Source organism: Artemia franciscana, chromosome 9, assembly GCF_032884065.1.
Source record: "Artemia franciscana chromosome 9, ASM3288406v1, whole genome shotgun sequence".
Lineage (NCBI taxonomy): Eukaryota > Metazoa > Arthropoda > Branchiopoda > Anostraca > Artemiidae > Artemia > Artemia franciscana.
In genome coordinates this window covers 14,053,610-14,081,450 of record NC_088871.1, presented here as the reverse complement: position 1 = coordinate 14,081,450, position 27,841 = coordinate 14,053,610, and the positions used below count along the sequence as shown (strand labels likewise).

At 34.3% G+C, this 27,841-nt stretch overlaps 1 protein-coding gene across 3 annotated transcripts in view; it reads right to left on the bottom strand.

Moving 5' to 3' along the window:
• The window catches only part of LOC136031034 (latrophilin Cirl-like), a 139,306-nt gene that overhangs the window by 68,780 nt on the left and 42,685 nt on the right, over positions 1 to 27,841 (bottom strand). For 2 of the 3 annotated variants that reach the window (XM_065710223.1, XM_065710225.1), the window contains exons 3-5: positions 17,316 to 17,508; positions 9,918 to 10,027; positions 1,457 to 2,509 (exon numbers count right to left, since the gene is read on the bottom strand). In XM_065710223.1, coding sequence (XP_065566295.1) covers positions 1,457 to 2,509; positions 9,918 to 10,027; positions 17,316 to 17,508 — 1,356 coding nt within the window. Of the gene's footprint in view, positions 1 to 1,456; positions 2,510 to 8,752; positions 8,860 to 9,917; positions 10,028 to 17,315; positions 17,509 to 27,841 lie in introns of all 3 variants that reach the window. The other variant, XM_065710224.1, reaches the window with a different exon arrangement.

The following is a 27,841-nucleotide window of genomic DNA, read 5'->3' as shown; positions in this document are numbered from 1 at the left end:
TAGAATTTCACGTCAGAAGGGGGTCGACTCATTTAGGAGGAAAGGCTCCAACAATCTACAGTGTATTCTTCATGCCATTATATGATGAGACAAATCAATTTGTTTTACACCTGGTGGAGGAACGACTATGTCGACGCTCCACTTATTTAACAATTGGAGCCCCTTTGCAGCCTTCCTCCCTTAGTTCTCGTAAATGAAACGATTTAAGTACGGCAAACACGTAAACAGAGGTGCGCATATGTCCGAATTAATTCTTCCAGTAGAAGTCCTTCAGTCAATCCATAAACCATAGTCATCCTCCTTGCAGTTGAGGAAGCATGCCCCTTTGCAGCCTTCCTCCCTTAGTTCTCACAAATGAAACAATTTGAATTATACACGTTAACATAGGTGTGTGCGTGTCCAACCCTTTAAAGGTGAACAGAGGAGAGATTGAGGTTTTTTTCATAGGGTGGGGTAATAAAAAGACAAAACAAGAGCACTTTTGGGAAACTACTTCTAACCTTTTCCATAGTAAGCCCCTGAGCCAATTCTCAATGGAGAGACCCCCCGTACATATGTGCAAGTTTATTCATAAACGATAATCGCCTTCTTGTAGTAAAGGAAGTTGCAGGTTAGCATTCCTCTCATTGTTTTTATGAAGCTGATCATCAATATAAATAGAAAATTTTTAAAACTAAATAAAAAGACTTTTCTAAGAATTATTTTACCACGACTCGGTTATGGTATATCTACTTGTTCTAAGAAAGCTTGCAAGTCAGAATTTTTATGGATAGGGAAGACGTAAAAGGATAACTTTTATAATGTTATTTATGATGATATTTCTTGAAGTTTATGCGTATGGTACTAAATTTCCAAGGTTCTTTTATATATTATAAAAAAAAAGAATCACACATATGGCAACAATCCGATGCCTCTATGGTTTTGCAGTAGACTTTTTGTCAATTCATTTTGTATATAGTCAGTGGCGGCTTTACAGTGGGAGGGGGAGCACTTTTCAAGGGTGCAGAAATTTTAGGGGCGCAAAATTTCAAATAAATGATGTAATCATAATAAAGTATGAGGGCGCAGTTAATAAATGACAGTAATTAAAAAACTATTAATTAATTAATAAATAAATTAAAAATAAAAAAATTAAAGAATAACAATTTTTAAATTAAGATAATAAAAATTAAAGAATAAATTATTAATCAACCAATATGCAAATATGTTGAAAGTTTTGTTAAAATTTGGCCTAAAATTTTTTGGTTGACCACGGCGGAGATTATCAGGATTTTGCCCAGGGTGCAAGAGAGGCTAAAACCGTCACTATATATGCCCTTATAAGGCTTTGGTCGATATATACATATATATATATATATATATATATATATATATATATATATATATATATATATATATATATATATATATGTGTGTGTACCGAAATAAAACACAATACAGAAATCAAAGTACTTACATATATTCTCAACATCCTGGACAACAGTTTTTGGTCGCATAATGGTATTTGCTAAGAGGAAGGCGTTCTCTTCAAGCCCAGTCAGTAAGGAGGTAGCAGTAACTCTAGAGTGCTGGTCTCTACTAAGATCACTTAAAACGTCATCGGTGTCAAAAACATGACCAAGGTCTCGCCAAGCCATATACTGACCTGGTTCAAGGAGGGTTGAGCCAGCCTGGACAATGCTTTGAACTAATTCTGTCACTATCGCTTCTCTTTGCCGCCAATCCGGAAAAGCCTGCAAATCGACTGCCATTTTTAGCGCCAGTTTTTTAAGCAGATTTGACGCCGCAACCATATCTCCACCATATAATGTCTTACTATTGGTGACTTGAGAAAGCTCATTCGCTACAGATATTAAAGAATCTCCTTCAGCAATGCGCGATTCAAGACTTGTCAACCACACAGATTTACACTCACTCAAATCTGGGGTACTCTGGACCCAATGAGCTTGAGCTAACTCTGTTTCAGGGTAGCATAGCCACCTAGCATACCCAGTTGCACCACCAGGACAGGGCTGTATTGCTACTTCTCCACCTTTTGTCCAATTCCAAAATAATCCCCTCATCATACCCGGGAGACACATATTGCTTGTATCTGCTGGCACTGTGTTTATCGGTTCTGGTTGGATTATTTCTATTTCCTTTTGGAGGGGAGTTAATTCAACCGTGGTTGTTTCAGCTTCCACCATTGGGGGTATAGTAGCGTCACCTTCGTCAATTCTTTGCCACCCACCTTTCTTATTAATATATTTCCCTGGAATTTCTGGTACTGGTACCGTGACACCTTCCACATTTTCAACAAATATAGGAATTGATTCATTTTTCGAGGGTGTACTGGGCAGTGTCGGAAGGACTGTGGTTGTTGTTGGAGAGATGGTTGTTGTTGTAGTGGTTTCAGTTGTAGTTTGCAATCTGCTTTGAGCGTCATTACGAGAAGGAGGATTCCAAACAGAGGGAATTGGAGAATTGAACCAGGGTGGTCTCGGACGAGTCGTTGGGGGTGGCGTAGTCGCTAAAAACAAAAAGCAACTTTTATTATTGAAGCATTCATAAGCAAGGGTATTTGTGAAAATTATAACATTGTAAAAAATTGTAATACATATTATTATTATATTGTAACAGAAATGCCATCTTTTGAAAATCTACGACTTCTCAATTTGCAATTCTATAACTTTCCGAAAGAGTTTGGACAAGTATACAAAAATATCTGCTAAAATCCAACCCTATATTTCACTCCCAACTTTTCAACAAATCCTTTGACGTCGCATATGTTTTTCAAAAGTACCAAGCACAAAACAAAGAAGCATAATTTACGAGTTACTAATGCCAAAAAATTTGAGAAATAGTTGACAGTGGGCTGGTCTTAAGTGGCTTCATGTTAAGACAAACTTACAAAAATAGTTGGAAGCGTAAGAATAAACAAAAAAGCTCCGAAGTCTTTGATACAAAGAATGTCTATAAATTTGTATAAAGTTAACTCCGAATAAAGCTTGATAAGAATATTTGTTATTATTTTGTTATTATTTTCTATAATTCAGGACATACACCTCTCAACCTGGGGCTGTCATAATAATGATATTGTTTCAGTTGTATCAGGCGGTTACATGTGCAACTCGCCATTTTTTAGAAAAGTCATAAATGTCCTATTTTTGATTCCAAGGACAAAAGTTATTGTTTATTTTCATTTTTGATTGCCTTGATTTAAAACAAGGAAATAGTTAACATAATTACAAATCCTAATCAACCAAATTCAGACTCAAGTATTAAAATATACCCGAATTCTCAAGCGGGGTTCCGAAAAACCAGTAGGAAAAGTAAGGTATCTGTTACGTACGGGTTCCTAGAAACTAGTAACTTGTAAGGGTTCCACAAGGATGAATAAGTAGATAAACACTAATCTAAATATTAACTAAGACGTATGCTCTATCGAAGAAGCATCAGCCTTCAAAACGGTTTTTTGGTCTTGCTAAAAAAAAATGTTTTTTTTTTTTATTAGTATGACATTAAGAATAAGCCTGCAGTGTGACAATATATCAATGCAGTATAGACAAAAATCGGAACTTACTTGGACATCAAAAATAAAAAAGAAATAAAACTTAGATCAATTAAAACTTTCACATATTCAATAGTTCGTTAGAGATATCCCATGCTTCATGAAGAAATTAAGACATTTCTCTCTCCCTCTGCTTATTTCACTTAATCAAAAGTTCGCCCTTCATTTAAAATCTAGATCTCGGTATTTCACACTGAGAAATACATCAGCCGAGAGATCAAAGTTACCTCACAAGTAAAGTCCTCAATTCCAAAGCACAAGCTTTCAACTTTTGTTCTCCCACTTCTCTTTATGCAACTATTTGATGAAAATGATGAATCGCAGGAGATTAAGTACTTTTTGTATTCGCTTTAAACTGTAAAACTTAACACACTAGAAACTTATATAAAAACGAAAAAAAATGCATAATTTTAAAAGGAAAACATTCGAAGCATTCAAAGATAACCGAAAAGTTTTTTTAAGTATTTAAATTTTAATTTTACATAACGTAAATAATTCAACTCATAAAAAAAATAATTAAGATAATGCAATGAGGAAATTGTAAAGACAGTGATTTGCAGAAGAAAATAGCAAAATATTTCAATATGTATCTAATATCTAATATCTGTATACAAAACCGTATCGAGGATTTTTGTTCGGAAGGGGCTATTTTTGTTTAGGGGGAAGTGGGGTACAACAAGACCTTTACATAACACATTAAAACTGTTTATATGCGTTTTGCCATATTTTTATGAGTCTGGCACAAATTTTCGGGTGTAAGGGGGATTCAAACCCGGTCAACTCCCTCCCTAAATACGGTCTTGTAAATACGGTGGCTGTATAGTTATATATCTAATAGCTGCCCTCGGCAAAATGAGAAAGTAGGATAAAAATTCAAATTACGATAAAAACGACAGAAATAAGAAATTAACAAAAAAGGTCGTTCACACAGACAAAATCATATCAGAAGCAAGGTTAAAACAGTTATCATTGTATTCTTTTAGATACAAGTTCACTGTGACCGGATATAGGCTACTTAGAGTTAAATTCATAAGGAGGTGATTTAAAGACACCAGTATTTGACAAACATTTGTTTCCCCCGAATTTTAAGGAATACAAAGGAAATGTCAAAAAATTAGCCAATGAAAAAAAAATTATTTCAAACTATCTTCCTAGTTAATTTCCTTCGTGGCAAAAAGTTAAGAAAAGATATTACAGAAAAGATAAAAACTAGTATTAAGTCTTGCAAAGGTACAAAAAACAAGCCATAAAAAATTATATGCATAAAACCATAGTCATATAACTCGATGAAGCCAAATTAAAACCACAAAAAAGCTTCATTAAAAATGACATAAAAGTAATAAATAATAATCCATAATAACAATCATTAGCGAAATAATCCGCTTGTTCGGTAATAACTCATCGCCGGTTAAAAGTCAATGAAATAAATTTATTTTAATCATGATGAAAATGACATTTTATAAGGGCAGGAAAAGGCTAAAATTACCGTTTTATTTCACAAGAAACAAGATTCCTTTTCGCCCTGAATGGTGTCAGCTTACAATCCCTATTCAAAAGGAATTTTTGGCGGGTTGCTTGGATTCTTTTATCATTTCCATTTTCTCATTGCAGCTTCTCTGAGATTCTCTAAATTGCTGATTGCAAAAGTGTGTGCAAAACATCACACTGGTTAAGGATTACGGCAATGAAAATCGGAGAAAAAATATAGAAATCATACATATACACAGGTAAATAAGGAAGGACAGCCCCTTTTGTACTTGTCTCAGAAGCTCTCCACCCTGAGACAGATCTAAAGAACCCCCCACCTTAGGAATAGTCAGAAGGAATCACTTAAATAAAATTAAATGAAATCTAATTTTCCATGTTTGAACACACACCCCAGGAAAAACCTGATCCTCTCTCTAAGGCAGTGGTTTTCAAGCTGTGGTACGCGTACCTCTTGGGGGTACTCAAAATTTTTGGGTGGTACACAGCCGGTCAACAAAAAAATAAAACAACCCTTTAACTCTAGGGCTGGCAATTTTATTTATGTTTTAGCTCTTAGTACCGGTACCTGAAAAGGGGCACCTAAATGTTTTATGGGTAAAAATGGGTACAGTGTCTAAATAAGTTTTGAGAACGACAGCTCTTAGGTATACAGCTCGTGGTTTAATATTCGAACTTTATTCGACTGACAAATCTGAAAGTTTGAAAGGAAGTTGATTTATTGGGAGGGACACGAGGCTGGGTAGGGCCAGCCGTGCCGAAAAATGTTTTGAAGAGGGGAAGTTTTCCCATTTTTTTTCTAAAACTTTTCCTGAATAAGCACTCAATTATGAACATTTTCAAGAAGGCAGCAATTTAGAGTTTCAACAAAAAATTAGTGCGTCTTAATGAAAATATTGATTGAAAGGTAGGTGATAAAACTGTCAAGTAAAATTTGAAAATACTTTTTCTGTAATTTGTATCTACGTTTGTATATTGCATTTAAAAATATGTTTTCTTTAAAAAAACGTGACAAAAAAATGCATAGTTTAATATCCATTTGTAAAACTGCAACTATTCTTAGACCCAAAACTTGGGAGAATTCATACCTCCCAAATTCCAGAAAGTAAAAACTTAAGATAACTTGAAGTTTTGTCGCATTAATTAAATAGATAGAATAATAATGCATCGATGAGAAAGTGGAGCCAAAAATAAAACTGTCGGGATGGCAAACCTCCTCTTCTCTACTTTATATACGCCATTGAAAGAATAAATTGATCCTCCACTATGTCAGAACATAACTGAATTATTTCTCCATGACTTTTAATTGTCGCTTCAAAGGATATTTATGGGTGGATACTTGAAGAGAAAAATAAAAATTAGGAAACTTTTCCAAAGGCGTTCTAGTTATAGTACTTAATCAAAAAGTAACTACTATTCAAGGAAGTTTGAATTTCCGACACATGAATACTTTAGTAGAATCTCCTGCAAGCCAACTTTAACAACCTTATTATTTAATTTTTTTTATTATTCATTATTGAGTTTTCTAAGTAAACTTATGTTATTGTTGAATGTGGCATAACTTTTTGTTCTAATGAAGGAATGGTTCTAATTTGTTTTGAGAAGAGTATCAATAACCAGATACATGTTAGCATAAATACAAGTGGTGTCGTAGCGATGTGTATCCTACATGGTGAAAAAAGTGTCACGCATGGCAGAACGAGAGACACTTCTAAATGTAAACCAGATGACAAAGAGTAAGCACTCCCTCGTATCAAGATAGTACTACATCGTATAGTATCCTATTTTGAAATTAAAACCAAGCAGGGATGTATATTCTGTACAAGTGGTGAAAATCAGGCAAGACACGAGCCAGGAGTGTCAATTGGGGGGGGGGGGGATTTTTCCCTGTACATTTTTCACCCCTGCCCTCTAAATTTTGAAAAATATCTTTTTCGGGTATTTTCATTGAAAATGCATGTTTAATCTTTTCATTTGGAAGACTGAAAAAAAAAGCCAAACTTGTACCTTTGGTATTTGGAAAAATACATTTACCCCCCCCCCTACATTTTCATGAAGTGTCGCCACTAACATGAACCCATTCCGTTATTGTCATTTGAATTAAGCTGCAATAAATGACAATAAATCTCAACACAGTATTCTGGATATAGAAACGAAAAAATTTAAAACAGGAACTTTTTTTATTAGACAGTGAAACAAGCAAATAAAACCAACTCTCGTATATTAAGAAATATTTTTTTATGTTGGTAGTATGGACTGTATTTACATTCTTTGAATGATGAACCCGTGAGTGTGCTCATACAGGACAGATATACACTTTCTATATTCATGGACGCACTGGTGCCGGGGAGGAGAGGAGCCAACCCGGGGGAGGACTGTGCTCGAGCCCTGGGACCCTCCACTTACGCATGTTATAAATACTTGCATAATTCTCACTTTAACGAGATGTAACCCAGCAGGTGCCCAGATTATTGTCCGGTTACGGTTAGAAAGAGTTAAAAATGTCAACCCTACTACCCAAGAATATAGCGGGAAGGAGGGGTTCCTAGAGCCATCTAGCTTTACAGATTGTGAATCCTTGCATTGTCCAACTTCAAAAAGGGTAAACTAACTGTACAGATTTATAGGTGGCTTATACAATGGATGAGTACCGGAGGAACAATATCCACGGAGTTGATTATAGGCCTGATTTAAAACCAATCTGATCAAGTTCATTTTATTAGCTTTTAATATCACATCAGTTGTCTGGACCGTAATATTATACGTTAACAACAATGTTACCTAAGAATAAAGACCAGTTTTATTAATTAAAAAAAAAACTCTTCTGCTATCGAAAACCAATATTTTTTTGAAAAGTGATTTGACTTAGTCCATACCAAATAGCCCTTAAAGGCACATTCTATACTCAAGAACACAAACAAACGCTAAATACCTGGGAGTTTTTTCCTTCTAATGATTTTTTTTTATTAAATCAAACCGACAACACAGTTATTTTGTATAGACGCGGCCAGATTCTCCTCGAAACAATTTAATTAAGATTCTTTATCTCAATTTTTGACAAAAGAGAATTTGGTATGACTAAAAAACCCTTTCGAAGAAAATGGCATAAAAGTACCATTCTAAAACTCCGTCAATTCACAGTTGTTTAGGTACTAAATCTCTAAGCATGAAGATCGCAAGTTTTGAGGAAACGTCTATCTATCGATGTTGAACCCTAGAAAATTTAATATTTTACCTCCCTTAAGAAAATACGTCCAAAAACACAAACATTAAATAATTTCCATAAAATATATTCAAAAGATTAAAGTGATTCTAAACTCAATTTTCAATTACACCAACTGATGTACATTTTTGAGTTTCAATATTCTAAATTTAATTTATTATGCAGTGATTAGGGCGACCTTGTGGTTAACGGGGGTTATTGTTTTCAAAAAAAAAAAAAAAATCCTAAATTTACACAATTTAAAGAGAGTTATCTGAACAATTAGTTGAATACTCAACATCGTAACGCAAATGTTAAACAATATCGAAAAACAAAACGCATTGATGAGTTTGAATATTGTAACCTGAATTTATTAAACATTTATTGTTCACTGTATGTTCTTGTATGTTCACTTAAGTATGTTTTTGAGCATTTACTCGAAGAAGATGAAAAACAGGCTAAATTCCTAGGGAGTCGCAGAAGAATTAGAAGAATATGACATGCAATTTTATTACCTGACACGCATTGATATTGAACTTCTAAATATTTCAAAGTTCCGGGACAGGCATCACCAAATGTTGAACTTGAAGCTAAAATAGTACAATTCGTCTGTTGGCCACACCTAAGGTCAAAGGATAAACTATAATGACCTTGTTTTTTAGCCTAATGAATAAATACAATCAAAGACCAGCATTGTAAGTACCTCAAACTTTTATCAAACGTTGCCAGACATTTTTTAAAAGTTATGAATCCTTTCAAATATTTCAGCGACATGGAGGATGCTTTTGAACTCTACGGTTGGAGCAAACTCGAAAAAAAAACTTACCACGTACCGGTTGCGAAAAATGCATAGCTATAAAATACTGGTCTTTCGCACAATAGTTAAGCAAAGAAATTCAAAATAGGAATTATCATTAGCATAAAACATAGATTCTGGACATCAAAGATAATTTTTCCGTAAAATCTTATAACGAATATTCCTAACTAAGAAAAGGCCATATTTCTTTCTGCCGACAATTTATTTTCTAACAGTATATTAAGTATTATATGAAATTATTTTTTCTGTAGTAACGTAGCGAGGGGGAGGGGGTTGTCTCCCAGTATTGTCTCTGAGGGGGCACCTGATTGTGGTAGTGACAGCGGATGGGAGGGGGGAAGCCAAAATTGTTCCCGGGCGCCAAAAGCCTTAGCTACATCTCTTTTTTCTTGGAAAGGCAAATTCTCTAAGTAACTAGGTAAAACCAGAAGATGATCCTAGTTAGACCAGAGGCAAAATTATGGCTTATAAAACGGTTACATTTCAGACGATGAAATTTTGATTTTTGTGCTTTCGTGGTGAATCTGCATAATGAACTTATGAGGGACTATCCCAGTCATGACTTGTGAGACACCCTTAATGGGAAATTTGAAACATTTTAAACTGGAATAATATTATGTATATTTTAATATTTTGAATAATCATTTAAACACCAAATATTAAATAACGGGTAAAGAGTTTAAAATAATTAAATAAAACTATTTTTTGATATCCAGATATAAAGCTAAAAAGAAAATATGGATCTAAAAAAAAATTAAAGATTACAAAATTTGGATTTCTTTGCTTAAATTAAATAGTCAATAGTGCCAGCAAAAATGCATTTGGTAAAAGAGAAGCAGTGATGAAAATAAACAGAAACTAACCAGCAGAGCACTGATATTGAACCTCGACGTATTTGTACGTTCCTGGACAAGGATCGTCGCCGAAAACGTCACTCGATACGGGCATGCTACAGTTCGACACTGACCCACATCTGCAACGTTAAAAAAGGAAAACTCAAAAAAACAAAGCGAGCAGCTAATTAAAATCATAACCATGCACAATAATATATTATAAAGTAAATAATGAGAACAAGCTTTGGGTACTACTGGGATACATTCACTGCTTAGACTACCAATATTTTGGCATTAATGGATATTAGTATTATATACAATACTAACATTGCATTAAGTTTTTAGACACCCTAAAAAAATATATTGAACAGACATTTTGAATCTTTCAAACTAAATAAATGAAATTTTACCGTGTTATTTTATCGAGCTCTTAAACATTCAATCGAAAATACTTTAGTCTTCGTGAATTTACTATTTACTTATAGCTAGCTCACTTTTTTATGGCACTCCAGGTAACTATATATATACAGTAGCTAGTATCATATATCAGGAAGATTAAAGGAGGCTCTTAAGAGGATCAGAATTGGGTACTGGAGGGAGGGTCAAATATAGGAAATAAAAAGAAAATATTAGGCCACACATTTTCAAAACTTTCAAGGGAAATTGGATAAATTCCAGAACAGTTTCAGGGACCACCTCCGTGTGTGCAGAAATGGCAAATAATTTTTTTTTTCTGGAGTGGATTTTTCTTCTCAAATGTGTATGTTCATTAATTTTCGATATAATGTTTCTATGTAAATAATAAATTGGACGATGAATTATCCTTCAAACACGAAGAGTTATTTTACCCTGATTTTCCAACATCTTGCTTTTTCATTTCTACCTTGCCTAAAAAGCAAGAACCAATTGAGCGAGAACTGAAAACAAAATACGCTTGAAATGTTTTCACCTTTCTTACTTTCATAAATGAAAAACTACCAAAACTTTAACGAAGAAATGTCAGTAGGCTATATGTCAATTTAACTGACAATCCGTGGGGCTCTTTACTTTTCTATGAAAAACTTGCCTTGTGGAATTTTTTTTTAAATTAAAGTGTTTCAAAAATAAAGGTACTGCTAAATACAGAATAGGAGAGAAAAGGACAAAACAAAAACGAAGGCGGTACTTCTTAATTATACGGAACATATTCAAGAACTACGCTTAGGTTAGATCTAAGAAAACTGGTTTCATAGCAACAAAGACGTGGATACAATGTATTGGACTAGTATACTTTGGTTTATATATTTGCACATTAGAAGGGGGGAGGGTTAGATTAGTGGCACTGTGAAAACACTTTATCCCCCCTCCTCCTCCTAACGTTCAATACAGCCCAAATTATATTATTATATAAACTAAAGGTTATATGAAGGTTATATTTCATTAGGATTAACCTAACTTCATTTCTTGGGTGTGTTCCATATTTTTAACAAGTACCGAGGGGGCTGACAAATTTTATGTGAAGCTCAACCTTTTATCATAGGAAAAGCAATGACTAAAACTGACCTATGAAGAGCCAAATAAAAAAGATAATTCAAAGAATGACTAGTCAACATGAAAAAATAAAGATTATTAATTTTTCGCTAACAGTATTAAATCAAGTCAAAAGGGAAATAAGAATTGCATACGATATTTAGTTGCCAACCAAATTGATGCATTTAGCCAAGTCTCCCTATGGGTTAAAACAAATAAAAGCTATATTTTTACTAAATAGAGGCACACCATATATTTATTTCGGGACAGTAAATTTTAAGGAAGCCGAAATTCCTCAAAACGACTTGAAAAAGTCGAATTGAGTCAAAACTATTGGCAAATGCGGAATAATCATCAAAAAATTGGTTTCGTTTCAAGATCGCTAAATGTGTCTCCCTTTGCAAATGTGCATGAACTGAGATGGTCGACATTCTCTGATCGTTTTGGGTCTACAGGATTGTTAGGCGACGCTAAAACGATTTTTCTTCAATAATTCGTTCTTAGGCAGTGCCTTCAACTAACAAAAATGTGGGCGGACGGGGAATAACAATTTTTTCAAAATCTAAGGGGACAAGTGTGTTGTTTTTATCAAATTTTCCACGAAAATACCAGAATTTTTAAAATCAAGGGTTAAAAACAAATCTACAGGAACAAACATCCCCCCCCCCCGATTGATCCTCCTGTCCCGAGGAACTTTTTTTTTAACTGGGTGGTCAAGGATAACCAAACTCAGAAAACCGTGCCAGACGAGATGTAACTAGGCACGTACCTAAGCACCGTTGAGCGGAATTTCCCTCTCAAAATTGGCTCAATAACCCTTTCTTCTAGAAAATTCTAACGAAAAAAAGAAAAAGCATGAAAATCTTGTGAGCTGCAACTGAAAGTTGAACTTTTTTGGACGCTCCGACCTCTGACTCTACAAAAATTTCACTTGTTTTCTGGCAGTCAAAAATAAACTGATTGTGGACTTGTATGACTTCTTTAAAAATAAACAATAAGGCTAAAGCCCAAATCACACTACGGTAACAGTTTCCATCAAAAACAAAACTTAACAGGGCTGCAGCATCGAATAATCCTGCAGCGGGGCTCGAAATAAAGTAGGGATCCCAGGGAAAATTTAGAGGGTTGGACTTCTTCAGTATTTCGAAAGTCGACCAATCAGAGGGAAGATTTAATACAAATATTTTTCAACTAATAAAAGATACAAAATTAGAACATCAGCTTTCTTATTTGTATGCTGAATCCGATTCAAGATCTTAAAACTATATTACTGTAGATAAAACTTGGGCGATACTCGTAAATAAGTACCAAAAAAGCGTATAAACCAATTATTGACGCATTTTGTAAAGTTTTCTTTGTACACCCACCTCCCCGAACCAAAATCGTGGATATGACTTTGCCCCGTTCCGTACCACATATCATCGAGATTCACAGGTAGAATTCAAAAGTAAAGAAAAACAAAAAAAGAAAAAAACAGCCAAGCCAAGACAAAGTGTCAGTTCTATTGTTTTTAACGGTATCAATTTAAATAAATCTAAAGTATATTTAGAAGAGAAAAATAATTCATGTGAAATAACTTCCAATTATATATGTGTCGGCAAAAAAGGGACTTTAATGAATGGCCAAAACAACCCAAACATGGATATGTAAATGCCCCTTGATAAATGGTACTAAAGTTGTACTTTATAACTATTAGGTGTCATTTAATTTTTCTTCTCTAACAACCGTTTTTATAATTATAGGATTTAGGGGTGTTTCGTGGCGAAAGAAAAAGAAGAAATTTCTTTTAATGTGCTGAGACTACGTCTAACTGTTTTGTTTTCCATTTAAGAAATAAGTACTTAATGACTATAATATCTATTAGGATGCTCATTAATCAAATCTGAAGGAAAAGTATAACTCATCCTAGTTAGGCTATTTGAACAGTTCTGAGATTCTTTGCAGTTTGTTACTTGACAGAGGAAATCAAGAAAATGAGCAAGGAGCACTTAAAAAAAAATAATAACGGTTCCATATTCATGCTTATTCTTAGCCTAAAAACCTCCGATATGGAGGTTTACCGAAAGACTCGGCAAATACCGAAAGACTCGGTATTTGTCAGTGCACAAAAAGACAAACACTGAAGTCTTAAAATAATTGAACTAAATAATTTTAAAACAAAAAAATAACATTTAGTTCCTTAAAAGTACAAAAATTTTGCTCGAAGGTGAGCCTATTATTTCTGACAATGCCAGAAATAGAATCCTGCATAGAATAAAAGATGAAACGTAAATAAAGTAGTTATTTGCTTTATGAAGTATTTCCTTGTTTATTAATACATTCAAACCAGTGGCGGTTCTGGCCTCTTGCGCTCGGGGAATAACCTTGGCTAGAACCCACCCCTATCTATAATAAAAAAATTGGGCCAAAATTTAACAAAATTTTCATTTAGTAAAAAAATATTTTTAATTTAGTGATTAGCGAATAATTTATTTTTCAATGTTTTCATTTTATTATTTAAATTATTTAACTATTATTCATTATTTCAACTAATAATATCTATTTTTTTAATCATTTTCAATTTAATAATTACTCAATGAATTATTAATATTTTCATTTATTAACTGCGCCCTCTACTTTATTTTGATAAAATAAAATTTCGAAAATTACAAAATAATTATCGGAGTTAGATTATTCATTTGATATTTTGCGCCCCTAAAATTTTTGCACCCAGGGCAGGTGCACCCTCTGCCCCCCTTAAAACCGCCTCTGATTCAAACCTACACATAACAAAAACGTTTTAAATATGAGGCAAACAAATTGGACAATAAGTCCCCCAAGATGTTGCAAGAACGTCTAAAATTGATTTTCCAATTAAATACACATGATACAGACATGATGATACACACAAGATGAAATCACTTAATTTAAAACCCCCGATCAGACGTTTTGCGGTGGCGTTGGGGTTTGCGGCACTAAGCGCTGCCGCCCAGTTTATCTCCTGATTCGAAATTAAGTACACCTAGTTGGAGAACCCTTTCAAAGAGATTTGTCTCCCTACGAATAATATCATTTCAACCCACGGAGGACTACATTTTTATAATTTCGCAAAGTTGGAAAACTTTTGAAAGGTTAAATTTATGTGATTTTTCGCATTATAGGGTTAGGCATGCCCATGCAATTTATCTCCGGGAGGGGAATAGATTACGACGCAAAAAAACACAGGCGAATTACGTAAAAAATATAAGAATCGAGAAAAAATCGCAGGTACAAGAATGAGGCCCCCTTTTAACTCGTAAGTGCCTGTGTCAGATACAGCAAAATTTACAATTATTGGTGTTTTTTATCGCAAAAGTTTATTTTAAGGAAAACAATTAAGGTAAACATGCTTCCATTTACAGAACCAGAAGATCATGCAATAAGTCATGCGAAGCATAGGGGCTGCATATCTAAAAATCAAAAAAGTTTATCCTAATTTGTCAGTTGTATTTGAGTATGGTTGATATTAATATTAATAACACTTAAAAATAAATACATTAATTTGCCGTATTCTTTGGCTACTCTATCATTCAGCATGTATTTTTCCAAGCACTAACTACAAAAATAGAACTATGAAGACCACGCTGAGAGAGACACAGTATATAGTAAGATGGACAACTATAAGCATGAACCCGTATCGAGGAAAATGAGGCAACATTTTAATATCTAACAAATAGTTACACACTATAAAGTACAATCAGTCTAAATACTAAGGCAGTATCCAGGGGAGTAGACGGTTTGACCCAAAACCCCCCCCCCCCCAAAAAAATGTTTCGACACGAAAAAGCATAACACAAATGAATCTAAACAAATTTTGATGCATTTTTAATGGTTTTTCTGAGTCCCCTCCCCCCAAAAAAAACCTGGATACGTTCTTGCTAAATACTATTAAATATTTCTCGGAAATATATCCTCTTAAAAAGAAATAGTTTTGCGCAATTTTATTGTAAATTATCTGTTAAGTATGGTGTATGCACTGGAAGGTAGCAGGTATCAATCTCAGATTGATACCTCTGAGAATCAATCTCAGAGGAGAACTAAAAAAACCGAACTAAAAAAAAAAAAAAAAAAAAAAAAAAAAAAAAAAAAAAAAAAAAAAAAAAAAACGGAACAGCGTTACAATTTTAAAATTTTATGGTTACTACCCCAAAGCCCCTCCCCCGCATACGTTCCCATTCTGTAAAAAAAGAACAAAAACTAAAGAAGGTCCAACAGATTTAATAAACGGTGCTTCAGGATTTTAAGGGAAGTATTAAAAAAAAAAAACTTTAGTTGAACCGTCTTGTGTCTTCGGAGGCCAAGAACAACGAAATTACCCCTAATGCACAAGCGCAGTCATAGCAACAGGATTTCTGAGACAAAAGAATGACAGATGAAATTACTAAAACACAAAGCTAAAAATTTTAACCAATTTGTCACTAAAAATATTACAAGAGGTAACTATTCACAATAAGAAGATAAGACAAGTAATTTGCAGGGGTACCATTTAGGGGGGGAGGGACTGTTCATTTGATGAATTACCTGAAATTTGATCAAAACCCGGTTTACAATGAAACTGGTAAATGTGAAGGCTCTATTTTTGCAGTAAATATTTTTAGCTATGAAGTTTTTAACTTGAAGTACCTCGACATTTTAAGTAGCCTAAATATAATAAATTAGGTTCTAATGTAGCTATGCCAAATCAATTTTGTCATCCACTCTGTTTTATTTAAAGCACTACGTGTTCAGCTAAATTATTAATTTTATCATCATACAATGATATATATCCAAAATCACAAAATGAAGACGACGGAAAAAGCTTTTTTTGGAAAAAAAATGCAAGGGCCATGTACATATTTCAATAGTCTCAAATCTAAGTGCGTAGAGCTAGATAACAACTCTTGGTTCATATACGAGCAACAGCAGCATAGCGAAACAATTTAGTTGCCAAGTTAGGCGATTTTATATTCTAATTCAAACCATTTTTGAAAGGAAAAAATCAACTTTATTAGGCAACTAGGCGATTTTTCCGGCAATTTTTTCTATACATCGGAAACAGTCATTTAAATTATTTTATAGATTTTTTTTTCTTAAACAACAGCCATATTTTTTCTTAAATAACAGCCATAGAAGAGATAATCCTATGTGAATTTGACGGTAATTAAAATTACTCATTGATATAACTAAAAAATGTTACTTATATATTTTATTAAAAATGTTACTATAGTGTTACTTATAGTAGCTTTTTATAAGATTTTTTTTTTTTTTTTTTTTTTTTTTTTTTATCGTGAACCTGAAATAACTAAAAGGGGCGACAATTTTGTATTCAAATTTAACTGGCAGTTTTGACAGCTTTACGAATCCTTCTAAAACACAATTATTGTGGGTGTTTGGAACATTTTAAAGGCAAATTAGGAACAAAAGTATCTTATAGAATTCCCTTTTGAAAGAATGTTTACTAACTTCCAAGAAAAAATAATAGCTTTTCTATTTCCCAAAAAGAATGAGAATATACTGCAAAAAAGCAGATTTCTGGAGCTTAAGAAAACAATTGCGAAGAAGTTATTAGAAAAGTAAGCGTGTAAGCATTAATATTAGAAGCATTTTGCTTCTGAGAAAAGCCAGAGGAAAGGATCTAAAATAGATAATACTGGTTTCAAAACGACGGAGATTTCATACTTTGTACGACTGCTGGGTAAACCATTTTTCGGTTTAAACGATATTTTACCCGAGATTGGTTTACCCCATATTTTCCTTTGGTTCTAAAAAAGGTAGCTGATTAGTTTTCGTCAGTAAACTTCACTTGGCGAGAGTACCATGCGTGTTAGAAAAAGTATAGCTTCGAGAAGCGTATTAGGTGGCGGAGACTGTGCAACCCACCAAGGGTGGCTTAATAAAAGCTATATAAAGCTAGTAATTTACCTCGAATGTAGTACCCGAAGCGATTTATGGGACATACAATTCACACTCCAATCTGTATCACCGTGCTCATTACAAATAGTTATAGAAAAACGTCCGTAATTAGCACGAACCAAACTGATTACTTCGCTTGGCTCACATCGTAGTTCAAGCGTTGTCCCCTCACAAGCATAGGCTGTGCTGTATCGCTTTTGTTCTGTAAAAAAAAAGAATTTTTGTTTGAAATGTTACTGAAATTTATTTAAATAAGTCACAGATTCTACATAAGGTATAGACAGGGTCCTATCCAGGAATTTTTTTGGTGGGGGGGATTACAAAGGGATTTTCCGGGGGGTTTATAAAAAACGGCACTTGTATGATATACACTTGCAGCTCAAGTTGTTCATGCATTGACGCACTGTAAACCGGTTTCTTACGCTAGTTTCTTTCACCTTAGCATGAGAAAAGACAAAGATAAGTGACGGAATAGAGGAGAAATATATAATTGTGATACAAATCTGTCGCTTAAAAAGCGAGACCTGGAAACCATCTTCTTTAGATGCCTGAGTAGTAAAACTTCGAAACAATGTTTTCCCCCATTCAAAACACAAATATCTCCCTGGAAAACATCGCGATAATGATTAATGAAAAAGACTCATGTTTACAGTTATCCAATGTTTGGTAGTGGGCGGGCGCCGAATTTAAAAAAAAAGCGCAAAAAATCAGCAAAAGTAAGCTAAAAACACATGACACCAGACAGCTAAAGAAAGTGTAGTTGTTTCTGGTAAGCAACATGTTTTTAACGTTTAAATTTACGGACGAAAATCGTTGTTAAATTTAACTAATCAGATTCGTTTACTTATCACGGTTCAATGTGGCAAGAGACAAAAATGGGGAACTACTTTCAAAACTTCACAACTTTGATACAACCAAACAAAAAACCTTAGAAAAACGCAATTTTTAGGCATGAAAAAATAAGGAGGTCCACAGGGCCAACAACATGTTCATTTTAATTTGTTTGGTACTTTTTTAAAAAGGTTCCAAAACAGAGCCAATAAAATCCAAAGATGCTTGCCAACAAGGGTTTCAAATTGAGGGACCATAAACTTTGAAGCAGTCTAATGAAAGATAATATCAGCTACTTGGGTTGATAAACACATTCAAGCAACAACTTATTATGTCCAGTGTTGACTTGAACAAATTCGTGATCATAAAAAAAAATCATATTATTAGGAAAAACATAATTCATGGAGATATGTATCGAAAGCTCACTTGGGGGTATAAATATACGCTGAACTGTGAGATAATATCCTTGAATTTTGACATAAGACTATAATAGTAAATCAATACTAACTTGTCGCTTCCTAAGAAAAAATAAAATAACTTGTTATTTCTCAATGACCATGCAAACAATCGCTGTTGTACAACAAAACCCTTAAACAACGGACAGATCAATCATAAAGAAAATTAACTTCAGTTTTGGTACAAAACCCTGATTACAGTTTCCATTAAAAATTGCGTCAGCAAGGGAAGAAGGGCATCTAATGAAAATTCTCCCAGAATCTAACTATTTTAAAATCGTCATAAGTTTTAAGTGATCTTCAGCAGGCAAGTTCACATGATTTTTTTCGGAGGAGGGGGCAAATAATAAAAGACGAATCTTATTTGATAATTTGAATAAGATGTGAACAAAATATCAGGGATATATAGGATTTCGGTGGAGTCTGGTCCCCTTCTGTACCTCCCTGATTAGCACGCCATTCGTTTGTTTTTGCTACACCACCTGCCATTGAATTTTGGCCAAAAAGCACTCTTTTTTGAAAAAAAGAGGTCTCAAAACTCCCAATCCAGAAAAAAGGCATTTGAAATGTTGCCTAAAGATCAGGCTTTACAAAATCAGGAGTTCCATACCTCCAGCCCTAGTTAAAATGCCTAACACTAAACGTCATAGAATATAATTAAAAAATAATTATACAAAATAATGCATAAAAATTCAATATTTGCCCGTGTAGTATTAGAATGGATGAAACTCAAAAAGAAAAATATAACATTTAGAGCAATCTTGAACCTAAACTTGTTACCTCATATCAACCTGAATTCATTATCAACAGACATTCCAAGTGTGATCAGTTTTGGCCTATAATTGATTCCTAGCTATTTCATAAGCCATTGTTCAACCACTAGACCACATTGCCACCTAAAGGTTATACCCGACTCACCGGTCATGGGTCGCTATAAATTTAGTGTCCTTCCAAAAATCCTTGCGGCACTAACTTTTCTTAGTCCTTTTTCAACCCATAAAAACGCCCAATTTGGGATATGCATGTAATTGCTATGTTAAACAGTCATTAAGGATTTTATATGAGTGGTGAAATGAATGAGGTTTTTGAATCAAATTACTCATATTTACGTCTCCACTTAAAATATGTACTCGCTCTTGATATTAAAATTCGCATTTCTTTAGTTCAAGTACAGCATTTGAAATCTTAAATGAGTAAGATCATGTTTTATGAATTGTGATTTTGCAAAAAAAAAAAAAAATTAAAAATCATTTAGACTACCGTTAAAATGACCTAGCAGGTAGGTACATAGGATTTGGCTTACGGATATGATACTTCAACGGCGGGGGGAGGGGGCACTGATTGGGTCATTCTAGATTTTGAAAAATTGATTTTTGCCATTTTCATAAAAAGAATAAAAAAAATGCTTCTCCACATGATTCTCCTCGGAAAAATAAAAAAAGAGAGTTGCCCCACCCCAAATTTCGTGAATTACCGCCACGGAGGGGTCAAAGTTAAAAAGATCTTCCTAAAAATACAGAGATTATGAAGAAAACGTATTCATATGAATAATTGTGAAAACCTCAAATTTTGGTGAGGTAACTAGGAAACAAAGACGTCTAACTAACGTGTCTGGAGGAGATATATACAACCACTCCCAACTTCCAAAACATCAATATTTTTTTACGATTTTTGCTGTAATTTCTCATCATATTCAAATAAATCGCCAATGTTTTTTGGTTTTATCATAGATATTTTCAGGCCCAGTTTGTGTTTTCAGATCAAAAAACGTCAGCATTAGCAGATTACAAGTATCTGGGCAAAAAAAAAAAAAAAAAAAAAAAAACAACAACAACAACAACAACAAAGAAACTGATAAAAGCAGAGACGACGAAGCATATGTCTAAATTTTACCTTTCACCAGCTTTACCGCGTGATTGGACACAACTACCGGTGGATTAAACTTCATTGGATTATCAAAGAATATATAATCCTCAAATTTGAGATCATGCAAGCATTGAAGTCTGCTTTAGAGAATTTTTCAAATCGCCATCAAGTTTGGCAACAGGTAGCTGATAAAAATCATGATTTATGTTTCTTGTTGAGGAAAAACTTGAACGCGTATGTTTTGCATACGAATTCTTGCTTGAATAAGCAACACTCCTAATGATGTACAAAGATTTGCGCTTTTGTTAACTCAAAATGACTTCCGTACGCTACTTAATGTCATTTTAAGCTTTTAAGAGTTTTTATCACCTTACTATAATGATTGCTTCTGTTAGAAAATTCGTTGCGTCAATCGTGGATACGTTCCAACTTAAATTTTAATTGGGACTTAAATGCAGCTTCTGCCGTAATACCCCATATTTAAATCAAAGGCCGAATTCAGAAGCCATAAAAATATAATATATAAAAAAAGCAATATTCTCTGTCTGACTTCCCTTTAGAAAAAAAGAACGAAAATAAATAATAAAAAAATAGGACTATTAAAGAATAATATAAAAAATTTGAATCAAAACTTCGAGTACAGATACAGCTCCTTTTAGAATGGCGAAAACATAAACTAAAGGCTGTATTCCATAGTCATAAAATGCAATATATAAAAAGTAGTCTTCTTTGTATGACCTTTTTCGAATTAAGGAAAAGACTTTAATGAGTATCTGATAACCAGTGGTATTAGTTGGGGGAAGGGGCAGGGAGGGAACATTTTCCCCTTCCAAAGCTCCGAAAAATATATTCTTTCTTTTTCATTAAAAATACATTTTTGTATTTTCATCCATTGAAAAACATCGAGAAACTAACAAAATTGAACCCTCTCCTCCAGATTTTGGAAAATACCACATGCTAGGAATCCTCAATATTACACTGCAACACAGCCTGGGCCTATATAAAGTCATCCAAATGGCCGCCCGATACCCATTGTGCTAATAAATTCATGCATTTTCGACTTGAACAACCTCAGTTGTGCTTCTAAGAGAAGGGCCGAATATTTTTTGTGAAGTCTATAACTTATAATTATAAATTATAGGAGGTTTTGAGGGCCCAAGCCCGAAATTTCCCCGAAGGAGGGAGACAATAAGTGGATAACCGTATTTCTACGCTATTTCCAAAATAATTGGATATTATCTAAAACTCGTTAGGTTTTTCGCCATGCAATACTCCTCCTCCCCCAAATGAGAACCTGAAACAAAGCACAACTCCAAAATTACTCACTGCAAAACCAATCATTTTATCATTTTCGATTTCACGGTGATAGTCAAAGAAGGTAACAAAGGAGAAAGTGTTTTATCACCTATTTTAGAATGAAATATGAATCTGCAGTAATTCCAGTTTTTATTCAGCCATTTTTTTTTTTTTTTTTGGTCTATGAGTATCAAATTTCATAATCACCTTTGTGGTTGTATGCGTGAACCACGAAGCAACACAAGTGAGAGATCATAAAATAATAGTTGGTCTATGAGTTGTAAAATAATCGCCAGGACGGTTTTACTTGTAAGGATTCTCCTAGAGGTTAGACTATCAAGACAGCCTCCTTTATAATACAAGAAACGAAAAAGTGGTTGGAGCACAAAGGGATGTGATGGATTAACCAGGATGCACCAAACAGGATCATACTAATTGGCTTGGTGGTCAGGGGGCCACATAATATCAGAATTTTTTCTTGGTCAGAAATTTCCTTGGTATTTCGAAATTTATTTTAAATTACCAGAAAGATTACCATTTTAAATTACACAATATTGTGTCCCTTAACTTAAAACTGAAGAACACCATTTTGCTATTGCTTGCACTCTATTAGGTGGATATGCATTGAAAAAATCACTATCTCGGAAGTTTTCGGTTTACATGTTCAAAATAAAATACACGATAGGATGCAAATATGCATAGGATGCAAATATACAAGAAACGAAAAAGTGGTTCGAGCACAAAGGGATGTGATGGATTAACCAGGATGCAACAAACTGGCTCATACTAATTGGCTTGGTGGTCAGGGGGCCACAAAATATCAGAATTTTTTCTTGGTCAGAAATTTCCTTGGTATTTCGAAATTCATTTTAAATTACCAGAAAGATTACCATTTTAAATTACACAATATTTTGTCCCTTAAGTTAAAACTGAAGAACAACATTTTGCTATTGCTTGCAATCTATTAGGTGGATATGCATTGAAAAAATCACTATCTCGGAAGTTTTCGGTTTACATGTTCAAAATAAAATACACGATAGGATGCAAATATGCTGGGCGTGTGCAATGGTGATTCTCAGTGTAAAAACTTAACAAATAAAATATAAAATTTACTCATCGACATTCATGTCTGAGCCTTGGACAGATCCCAGCAGGGTCAATGAGGGGGGGGACGTATACCCCTAGTTTTTTCCTTGTCTAGATTTTGAAAATGCCTATATGGGGGTAGGCTAAATGATTGAAAATACCCTTTTTATATTTTCATTGAAAAAAATAAAAGAACAACAAGATTGTCCCCGCGAACATTCAACGATACTTTTTGCCCCCTCCCTAAATTTTCGTGAATAGACGCCACTAGCGGATCCGAAAAGTTCCTGTTTCCGCTGGTCTTCAAGAGTGAAAAGGCTGAAGAACGTTAACCCCGACATTATATTAACGGACTTTCAGCAAATAATTCTCTTGATAAATTCATTAACAATTCAAACTCATCATTTAATTTAGTTGGAAACTGATTGACAAAATGATTAAACCACAAATTTGCACAACTCCGAAGAGTATATCACCACTGTCAATCAGGATCCGCCCCTTTCTCGGTAAACACATTGTCGCTGAACAGAATTCGCAAAGATGTGTTTTCCCTGTGCTGAATAACAGAGTAGAACGCAACTGTTAACATACCATTGTAAGAAAATTATGGGTTGAATATGTGTGTCAGAATAATAAATATGTTAAAAGGGTCTCACCGAAGAGGAAGAAATAAAAAGGATAATTTGAAGTAAGAAAAAACCATAAACAAGTCCAAATGAGGCGGATAAGTTGGAGGGCTAGATTAATTGGGAAACTTTCATAAAATTCACTCCTCTTTTATCATTACCGGTACTTGTATGATATAGCCCCGACCACTCAAAATGTGAAGTTAGGTTTATCCTAGTGAAATATGCCTAAGTATAATAAAAATATAATACTTTAGACACTAATTAGGGCTATATATCAAACAGTTCATGGTAACGAACTGTAGTAAGGAGCGACCCGGCTCAATAGTAACCGAAACTCTAAAATATGGAATTTCGATACCAGTAGCTACATCAAAAGAATTGCATTTTAATGCTGATTTTAAATATATAAGTTTTAGTCTTACCCATCAAAAGTTACGAGGCTGAGAAAACTTGCCCCATTTTAGAAAATAGGGGGAAACAACCCCTAAAAGTCATACAATCTTAACAAAAATCACACCATCAGATTCAGCGTATCAGAGAACCTTGTTGTAGAAGTTTCAAGCTCCTATCTACAAAAATGTGGAATTTCGCATTTTTTGCCAGAAGACAGATCACGGATGCGTGTTTATTTTTTTGTTTTTTTTTCCAGGGGTGATCCTATCGACTCACTGGTCCTAAAATGTTGTGAGAGGGCTCATTCTAACGGAAATTAAAAGGTCTAGTGCCCTTTTTAAGTGACCAAAAAACTGGAGCGCACCTAGGCCCCCTCCCACGCTCATTTTTCCCCAAAGTCACCAGATCCGAATTCTGAGATAGCCATTTTATTCACCATAGTCGAAAAACCTAATAACTATGTCTTTGGGGACGAATTACTCCCCCACAGTCTCCATGGGAGGGGCTGCAGGTTACAAACTTTGACCTGTGTTTACATATAGTAATGACAATTGGGAAGTGTACAGACGCATTTAGGGGGATTTTTAGGTTTGGGGGGAGAAGTTTATGGGGGGGTACGTGGGAGGATCTTTCCATGGAGGAATTTGTCATGGGTGAAGAGAATTTCAATGAAGGGGGCGCAGGATTTTCTAGTATTAAAAAAAAAAAAACAATGAAAAAATAAGTATGAAAAGTTTTTTTCAACTGAAAGTAAGGAGCATCATTAAAACTTAAAATGAACATAAATTATTACGCATATGAGGGTGTTTACCTCCTCGTAATACCACGCTCTTTACGCTAAAGTATTTTCAGTAATTTCAACTATTTATTCTACGGCCTTTGTGATTCAGGGTTCATTCTTAAGGAGCTGGGACAAAATTTAAGCTTTAATGTAAAGAGCGAGGTATTGACGAGGGGCTTGAACCCCTCATATACGCAATAAAACATACGGGTATGGAAGTTCGTTACGTAGGTTAATTCGTAAGTTACGCATATTTTTTACTAATGAAAACGTTCGTAAGAAATTAAAAGTCTTAGTTGCCTTTTTAAGCAATCAAAAAATTGGAGGGCAACTAGGCCTACTCCCTCGCTCCTTTTTTCTCAAAATCTTCCGATTAAAACTATGAGAAAGCCATTTAGCCGAGAAAAAAATTAATATGCAAATTTCGTTTTAATTATTTATGTGCAGAGAGCCAAGATCAAAACATGCATTAATTCAAAAACGTCCAGAAATTAAATGAAAAAAAAGTTTTTTAACTAAAAGTAAGGAGCAGCATTAAAAAGTTAAAACGAACAGAACTCCGTATATGAAAAGGGCTTTTCCTCCTCAACGCCCCGCTCTTTACGCTAAAGTTTTTACTATTTTAAAAAGTAGAGTTAAGAGAAAGAGTCAAACTCTTTCTTATCTATTTTTGGTTTTGTGAGCTACTCAACCTCACCTATTTTTGGTTTTATTTTTTTTTCTATTTGTGCTTATGCCTGAATTTATTTTTGGGTTTCATTTTCAATTGTTGTTTTAATTCAATTAATCCCGAATAAGAACTGGCTTTAGATCAAATTATCCTTAATAGCCAATCAGCAATAAATCATTCCCCATATATTCTAAAAAGAAACTAGAGAATTTTCTCAAGAAAATCCATCATTACCACTCAACAAGAAAAGCGTTCAAAAACGCAAAGAAACATAAACACCATTAGTCATTTTCCACGCTAGAAAATAGCAGATAAAAACCATTGAATATTGTTGGACATCATCCTCAAGTGAATTCTGGTTCGCTTCCATCTACAATGCCACTTGAGACTTCGAGTTGCCCAAGAAAATAAACAAATCCAATCATCCAGGATCTGGTCTTCTGTTTTTCCCGGGATTAATCCATGGAAGGGATCCATTTTCCATTAACAGGAAATACGCCCCAAGAGTTGAAAACGGGAAGCAAAAACAAGATGATGAAAATGTAAACATGTATTTTAGAAGTGCTAAATTCACCTTGAAAACATCAAGTCACGAATTTAGGATTAGTCACTAAAACAATGATATTGCCTGTTTTTAATGTATAAGATGACGAGGATAAATCCCGTTAGTTAAAGGAATTGCTCTAAGAATTATCCAAGAGACAAACAGAGAATATAGTCTTATGCTTCCGTGGTAAAAAGCAGGCCTATGCTTTATTTCCATTGGTTTATTTTCGTACCTTATTTTTGCGAACCAGTCACAATATTACTTATTTCTGGAGAGAAGAACATACCTGACTACATAAAATGAGTTAACTAGTCCTTTGGGCTAACTAATTCCGAGCGCCCAACAAGGAACTGCAATTTCTGAAGAGACAAATATATCCGCGTTTTTTTAGCCTAATTGGTTCTTTTGTGAGAAATATTATGCCAGTAGAAAGAACCAAAGTGTTTGAATCACCATATTTGTATAAGTAAACTATCTGGTTCTATGTGGAAACCATGTAGCATTGTATTCTAGAAAATGGAGTGACAGCAGAAGGCAGAGACAACAAACAGGGAAAAGGCTTTAAACGTGAAAGAGTCGATGGCATCGAGTCGTTGAAGACTCTGACTCAGATGTTACTCAACATCATATTGCTCAGCCTACAAACAAGAAACGGTGTGAAAACCCTATATTGGCAATATTAACCTTCACAATACAGCCCACTAATAGAATGTGATGTGAAGTATTATGTAGAAGTCTTACGTGATGTGCATTGTAAAGTTCTCCATACGCATTATTAAAAAAAAAAAATGTATCTGACTTGATGAAGCTTGTTATTTCGCATTGCTGCAACATTTACTGAAAATGAATGCTTGCATGCACGCACTCAAAGAGGAATTTGGAACAAGGCTCACCCTAATATTCAAGTTCAAGTTCTATTTATTTTCATAAAATAACACAAAATGTCTTTCCATAAAACGTCTTTGGATATTTAGGATTTTACCAAACCTCAAATATTTTCCATATAATTTGCCATCTTTTTTTGTCTTGTCCCCCCCCCAAAAAAAAGGCCTTAATAAGGTACAACCTCCTGGATAACATCGTGCGGATTCAAGAGTGGTATATCAAACAGTTCGTGGTAACGAAGTGTAGTTAGGAGCGACCCGGCTCAATAGTAACCAAAACTCTAAAAAATGGAATTTTTATGCCAATAGTTACATCAAAAGAATCGCATTTTAATGCTGATTTTAAATATATAAGTTTCATCAAGATTAGTTTTCCCCGTCAAAAATTACGAGCCTGAGAAGATTTGCCTCATTTTAGAAAATATGGGGAAATACCCCATGAAAGTCATACAATCTTAACGAAAATCACACCATCAGATTCAGCGTATCAGAGAACCTTACTGTAGAAGTTTCAAGTCCCTATCTACAAAAATGTGGAATTTAGCAATTTTTGCCAGAAGACAAATCGACTCAATGGTCCTAGAATGTCGAAAAAGGTCTCATTCTAACGGAAATTAAAAGTTCTAGTGCCCTTTTTAAGTGACCAAAAAAATTTGAGGGCACCTAGGCCCCCTCCCACGCTCATTTTTCCCCTAAGTCACCGAATCAAAATTCTGCGATAGCCATTTTATTCACCATAGTCGAATAACCTAATATTTGTGTCTTTGGGGACGACTTACTGCCCGCAGTCGCCGTGGGAAGGGCTGCAAGTTACAAACTTTGACCTGTGTTTACATATAGTAATGGTTATTGGGAAGTGTACAGACGTTTTTCAGGGGGATTTTTTTGGTTTGGGGGGAGAGTTGAAGGGGGTGGGGTTACGTGGGAGGATCTTTCAATGGAGGAACCTTTTATTGGGGAAGAGACTTTCAAAGGAGGGGGCGCAGGATTTTCTAGCATTATTTAAAAAAAACAATGAAAATATAAATCTGAAAAGTTTTTTCTACTGAAAGTGAGGAGCAGCATTAAAACTTAAAACGAAAAGAAATAATTACGCA